We start from the raw sequence: 7,049 nt of genomic DNA, 5'->3' as shown, positions 1-7,049 counted from the left end.
GTGTGTGTGTGTGTGTGTGTGTGTGTGTGTGTGTGTGTGTAAGTATATACAAAAATCACACTCTGGGCAGTACACCAGGTAGCACCTGTCACTTGATCCTAGCTAATATGCTGCTTATTTTTATGTTTCCATTGGTCTTGCTGGGGACGTTAATATGTGACTGAGAATTAGGGGTGTAACTGAGTTTTATCCTAAAGTCAGAAATAAGTTTATTGTGGGGTAGAGGCAGGGACTGAAGTTACTTCAGTCCACATTCTCCTGTACCTCTCTTCTCTCTCACATGCCCCTAAACTCTTGTAATAGAAGTAGCTAGCTTCCAATTTCCAATTTTACCAGCTTTTGACAAAATGAGGAACTTCACTAATGTATGTTTGTTTCCCTTTGTTCTTTCCAGATTGACTCTCGTAAGCGTCTGGCCAAGACAGTGTTGGTGTTCGTGTGCCTCTTTGCTTTCTGCTGGCTTCCTACTCACATAATCTATTTATACCGGTCCTACCACTATTCAGAGGTGGACACTTCACTGTTGCACTTCATCACCAGCATCTGTGCTCGAATCCTAGCATTTACTAGCTCTTGTGTGAACCCTTTTGCTCTGTACTTGCTTAGCAAAAGTTTCAGAAAACAGTTCAACAACCAGCTGTTCTGCTGCAGGGCCCGTCTCCTCATAAGATCTCAAAGCATGGGCAGAAGCACCACTCGAATGACCTCCCTCAAGAGCACCAACCATTCAGTGGCTGCATTTAGCCTCATCAATGGCAACCACATCTGTCATGAGGGCTGCGTATAGGATACACAGCCAGGGACACCTTGGAAAACTATCATGTTTAGCACATTAGCATCACTGTGTGCTGTGTCTTGTGGGGCTAGTGAGTAACATGCACACATAAAAAAAACTCAACAGCATTCAGAGAACTTCAGGGTGCTTTAAGCAGCTGAGATGTCATTCAGAACCGGGGAGCAGTCCTGCATAGCAGATAATTAAGGGCCTGACACTGTGTTGAACACCTCCTGTGATATGCTGAATTCCTTAGTCCTACTGGTTTTACAAAGAGTTAAGTGCTTTCAGCACCTTGTAAAATCACTGGCTCTAAGTCAAAACTTGAGTTCCTCCATCAATTTGTACTTAGTCCTAACTTGGTCAGTCACACAAAAAGTGTGGTAAGGGCAGCAAGATTTGTTCAAGTGCTTGCATGAAACAATGTAATGGTATATTTTACCATAGTGTGTGTGTGTGTGTGTGTGTGTGTGTGTGTGTGTGTGTGTATAGAGAGAGAGAGAGAGAGGCTAAAATGAGTCCATTTAAATGAAGAATACCCTTTTACAAAGAAATGAAACATAGATCATTTACTAGAACCATCGAGTATTTATAAATGTTATGAGTACAGTATTAATTCATGGTGTAAGAAGATTTTAAGAGTGTTGTTTACTGGGGTTGGTTGGCCCCTTCTGAAATCAGGGGGATCTTGTACAATATCAATGTGAAAGCAGCAACATTAGAATAAATATAAGTTGGAATATGTTTACCGTTTTCAGGTGTGTGCACTTTGTCATAATATAGAGAAACCTCAGTGCTTTCTAAGAGTTTTTGACTCTTCTCCTTTTCTCTTTTGTATTCAGGACAATGAGTGTCACATTATTAAATGAAACAGAATTTTAGTTTGTGTTAAATCAAGGATGAACAACAAATGTAAAATGAAGCACAGGAATTCTTCATGAGGATGTACTGTAAATATATGCTGTATAAAGGAAGCCATTACAAATATATAGCGTGGTCTCTAACTCATTGTACCGGCCACATTTCTGTACCTCCACTGGGTACAGAATGTAATGGGGTAATGGGGTTTCAGCTGATCCAACAGGTTTAACAGCTAGGAAAATCAGGCTTTCATTATTTTCATTCCATCATAGCTGTGATGTTGTGGCATCTGTTTTTTTAAGAGTAGGAAGATGGTTCAAATGGGGTAGGGATTAGGCTGTGCAATTAAAAAAACTATTAAAATGCAGTAACTCAGAGCACAAATCAGCTAATAAAGCAGTAAATGCTGAGGTGTTAATGGAGGTGGAGGTTTTAAATGGCTTACATCACTGACGTTTTCCCCACAAACAGGAAATAATAAAACCAGCAAATCTTTATGATAAACTTGTATTTTAAAAGAAATGTTTCGGCTGTATATACACTGAATCAGTACCTTAGAGGCCCATGAGTAGCGTTCACTGAAGTTAGTAGGAGGGGCCTGCTCACCTGCCTTCAGAGGCAGAAACTGGATCACCATAGCATCAGTAGAGTTGTGAAAAAATCAGTTGTGTTTGTTCACAAAGGTCAGTGTCATGCAACACTTATCTTCTGTTTCTATCTACATGCATCTGCATACTCCTGGTTTTGGTTATGGGTTGTGTTCATTCATCATTACAAGCACAATTAAGTAGGAATTACAGTTTCACTAGGTTTAGAAACAAAATGAAAAACAGTCCTAGGATCTCATAATATTAGGCCCAGCGTTGTGAACCTTTTAGAAACTCTGGGTTGAATTTCAAGCTGTTTCTGAAATCCAAAAATAGGGAAATTTATTAAGGCTTGGATGGTGTAATGAGCATTTCCTCTTCCCTCAGAATGAGTAAATTCAAGTCATTTGTATTACTAAATACAAAGGAATGCAACCTTTAGCAGCTATAGTACAAATCAGTGCAGTTGTTTTTGATCAGACACAAGTTTTCAACTCCAGGGGATTTTTAATCTTGACTTCAATAGGGCCAGGATTTCACTGCAGGTCAGAAGCAACATGGACCCTTCAACTCGCACTATATAAACCTGCATGAGGTACAAACCTTCTATTCAACACACAAGCTGTACGATACTTCTGTAGCTTGTTACTAATTTGCAGGAGCAACTCATGGCAGGAAATGTGATACAATGCTACTGTGCAGTAGAAACAAGTCAGCATCACCTAAAACCTGTTCAGCAATACTACTGTGCAGTAACTCCAGTTACTAAGCAATCATTTAGTACTTGTTTATACAAGTACTAAATGACTGCACAGTAATGATTACACAGTCAGCAACTTGTGTAGACCCAGCCACAGAAAATGAACCTTAATCATGTATGCTTTTTCAGGAAGAATGAAATAGGGTTACCTATTGGTTCATGTAACACCACGCCTAGTTTTTCATTCATAGGTGTGCAAGTTGCTAAGCCTTCCTGTTCTTCCTTTCACTCCTGTTGAATGCTGTGAGGCATTAAGGCTAAGTATAGACATTCAAAAAGCCCAAGGCTGAATCAATTCAATCTTCGAAGGTTAGTCTAAGCTGCATAAATTGAACTGATAAGTATGTGAACATTCACTTTTCAGTCCAAAAATCCAGCCACATCCCTGCACTTGCCCAGGCCACAAGCTGGGGAGTGTTAGAGCACAGCTCCCTTCTAAGCTGGATAAGACAGCATGGGCCAAGGCCAGCCCATCCACCTTGTGAGGCGAGGTTTACAGGGGAGGTGCAAAGCATCCTGGGATGCTGGGAGACTGTGAGTTAACTTGAATCCGTAGGGGATCTGGGACAAAAGTACACCATTTTAACCTAAATCAGTTAAGTCTAATATTACATCCATCCAGGTTTACCTTAAACCAGTTTAGCCATTTTGAAAGTTTAAACCAATTTCCCATCACTTATACTAGTTTATGTGTAATTTCTGTCTCTAGCCAAAGAGTCTCAAGTGGGCAGAAAGATCATGCAGCTTTGAAACAAGCACACCTTTGTTTGAAATTATTCTGCCCAATTTGGCTTTAAATTAATCACATATAAGAGACTTTGGAAAAACATCAAAAATAATCTAATAGTCAAGAGCACCACTAAAAAAACACTGAAATTAAACAGTGTCTTTTAGTCCAAAGTGTCCAAATTCAGCCTTCTCATGCATCATGCAATTATGTCCATTTGGTTCAGGTGTGTTGTTCTGTTTCTAACTATTGTATTGTTAGAAAATACATAATTACTAGCAAATTCCCCATCAAGAATGATGGGTGGGGGGGTGTGAGCAGGGACAGAGGCCTGTGTCCCATCCTGCCCCCCTCGGACTGGGGCTGGGGCCACTCCCGCCTCCCCCCGCTGCTTTGGGTTGAGACCGTTCCACATCTCCCCCCTGCCACTTCAGGTCATGGCTGAGGCCAGAGCGTGGGCCATTCCCCACCTCCCCCCGCCACTTCGGGCTGGGGCCAGGACTGCCTTCAAGGAGCAAGGGAGGACAGGTAACCAGTGACTCCCCTCTGGCTCCTCAGTCCCCACTGTCATGGCAGTGCTCCGCTGTCTGTCTGCTGTCTGCCTCTGTCTGATTGACCAAGAGAGCCAATGAGAGCACATATAAAGCATTATAGACAGACAGACAGATAAACAGACTAAGGCTTTTATAATATTAGAATTGAACACCAAATGTGTGTGATTGGACTGCATGGCAACAATAACCATTAGTAAGTGAAATTATCACATGGTAGAACAGAAGGATGATCTTTTTGGACCCAACTATTTATTTTAGGTGGAAAAACTGCTACCTACAATGCTGAATAATAATTTTCTTTTTCCCTTAAAGGAAGTGTTTTTAACCCAGTAAGGTATCAGAGAATATGGCTGTCTTGATAAATGCAATACTCATTTTCAGTTAATTTGATCCTTATGGAAGGAATGCTGTGACCATAAAATGGAGCAATGTCGTTCTTCAATCATAATTTGGAAGAAGTAAGTTCATGTATTGCTTGTTCCTCTGGCAAAAAACCCCCAGATTTTATGACAGAAACCCATCTGCATTTATTCACTGAGAAAAGCTGACTTTCAGTCTCACTCTTACTAGACCCTCCATAAGGCAAAACACTCAATGCTGCGGATCTAAGCAATAAACTGTCCCCTGGATATTAAATGTATGGCTATTATTGCTAGTGTTATGCCTCATGGGGAGCTGGATCTGATGATCTTGTAAGGTCCCTTCTAGCCCCTAACATCTATGAATCTATGAATCATAATTATTATAATGCAACTTAGATTACTGAGCTTGTGGAACCACATCAACTGTTTTGCCTTTTTAAATAGATTGTTAGTAAACCCATATAATTTAAAAGAAACCAGTTAAAGGCTATATAGAAGTATAAAGAAGGCATTATTAAAACCTGCATTATTTTTGTACATTTACTAAAGATCTTATGATATACTTTATACTTAGTCCAGTGTTTAACAGTACCTAATTTATATAACCGTTCATTTCTTAAACTAAGGAATCATAAGAAAATACCCTCATACCTTTGCAGATACAGTGGTATTTGATTTGGATTTCATTTAAATCTATATTTAGTTAGGATCAGAATATATACATTTTAGCACTAGATGGTTGTGTTTTGCCAAGCAGCAAAGGTATTTTGGTTTGTATAGTTCATGAACCAGTTTTTGCCCTTGATTACACCACAACTTATCACAAAAACATAACTAAGGTTCTTATAAATTTTAGGCCAGATATTGCTCTCTTTCATGACATTGTAACTAGTAAGAATAGATTCTCACTAAAGGTTTATAACAGTAACCCAGTGTTATTTCCATTAGTATGAAAGCCTGGTCTCTGAATTACAGGAATGGGATGTGGAATCTGAGCAAAAAAAGTGTACTATAGTCTCAAGACCTACACAGATATATATTCCTGCTTCGCTTAAAGCACATGCATACATCTTTGCATGGTTGGAACTATAGAAGTACAACTAATTTGGAACAATACACATACCACCTCCTTCGGAATTATATGATATTTCAGTGTTGACCTATCTACATAATTATTGATTAACGTAGTGTAAGTTGTATGATCTTTTAAGGACAGAGACTACATACAACTCTGTCACACCAAGATTATCAAATGGAGAAGACTTTTTAAAAATTGCTGTCTAATTTTATATTAATAACATATTCAAAACCTCTGTTTTTAAAAGTATATAATTGCTAGATGCTGGAAATTACTACTTTAGAAAATGTGTGTGATTCATTTCTTTGAATATGTAAAATAAGTGGTAACAATTAATGAGAAATGATCATAAAATGCCTAAGGAATTTTAGATTAAATCCATCTTTATTTAAATAAATCATACTTTCTGATAAACTATCTGACACATGCATTAGTGACGATTATTGTTTTGCTGAGAAGTACTACTTTTTGTTTTCAAGACAAGTTAGACTCTGAAGCTGGTAGCTTTTGAATGGATGAGTATTGTATATGTATCAATGCTTTTTATTCTGGAATCAGATAAGCAAGCTATTGACAGCTTAAACACAACAAGACATAAGCATTCACTTTTTGCAATCTTTATTCTCTTATTGTTGCTTTTTTTTGGCAAGTGGATGTGACAGTATTCTGGTCATGAGGCAGGCTGAGAATGATGAAGACAATAATACTCAGCCTTAAATAGCACTATTCATCCACAGAGCTCAAAGCATTTTTCAAAGGAAGTTTTCATGGTTCAAATTTTGTACTTGGAAAAACTGAGGAAAAGAGAAGTGAAATGACTTTGCCTAAAGTTACCCAGTAGGCCTGTGTCAGAGCTGGAATAAATCCCTACATGCTTGGATTATTAGAGTTGTGACCTAAGTAATGGACCACATTTTTTCCCCCCAGCCAGCGATTTCAGACTGATGTTCTAAGTCAACTCCTTGTGAATAATTAGCTATCCCTTGTAGCTCTGTTAAAGCCAAGCTGGGACCAGATTATGATGCCACCTTTGGAAGTTATAGAAAGTAGAGTAGAAATGAGTAAGGAGCCTCCCTCTTCCTTAATTTATGCAAGGCCAGTCACAATTGTAGACTGAACACAGGCCTGAGGAGTGTCTTTCATTCCATTTCTAGTTGGCTTTGGGTGCAGACAAATTAAAAGTTTTGAGTAAAGGGAGCACTCCAAGGTCAGCATGACTTATTCGAACAGACATTGAGGGGATGTAAAAGTAAGGCTAGTGAAGTGGGGTGAGTGCCATGGCTACCTCAGTTCCATTGTGCTAATATCTTTCACATGGACGTTGTTGGGCTGCTGGAAAGACCAG

The 7,049-nt window shown here is 39.0% G+C and overlaps 1 protein-coding gene across 1 annotated transcript in view; it reads left to right on the top strand.

Annotated features, from left to right (window-relative positions):
• The window catches only part of GRPR (gastrin releasing peptide receptor), a 36,461-nt gene extending 35,230 nt beyond the window's left edge, over positions 1–1,231 (top strand). The window contains exon 3 of the mRNA XM_019529274.1: positions 395–1,231. Within this exon, the coding sequence (XP_019384819.1) occupies positions 395–787 (393 nt within the window). The 3' untranslated portion in view covers positions 788–1,231. The remainder of the gene's footprint in view (positions 1–394) is intronic.
• The last annotated feature ends 5,818 nt before the right edge of the window (positions 1,232–7,049 follow it).

This window comes from Crocodylus porosus, unplaced genomic scaffold (assembly GCF_001723895.1).
Source record: "Crocodylus porosus isolate Cpor-Errol unplaced genomic scaffold, CroPor_comp1, whole genome shotgun sequence".
NCBI lineage: Eukaryota > Metazoa > Chordata > Crocodylia > Crocodylidae > Crocodylus > Crocodylus porosus.
This window is presented reverse-complemented; position numbering and strand designations above follow the sequence as displayed.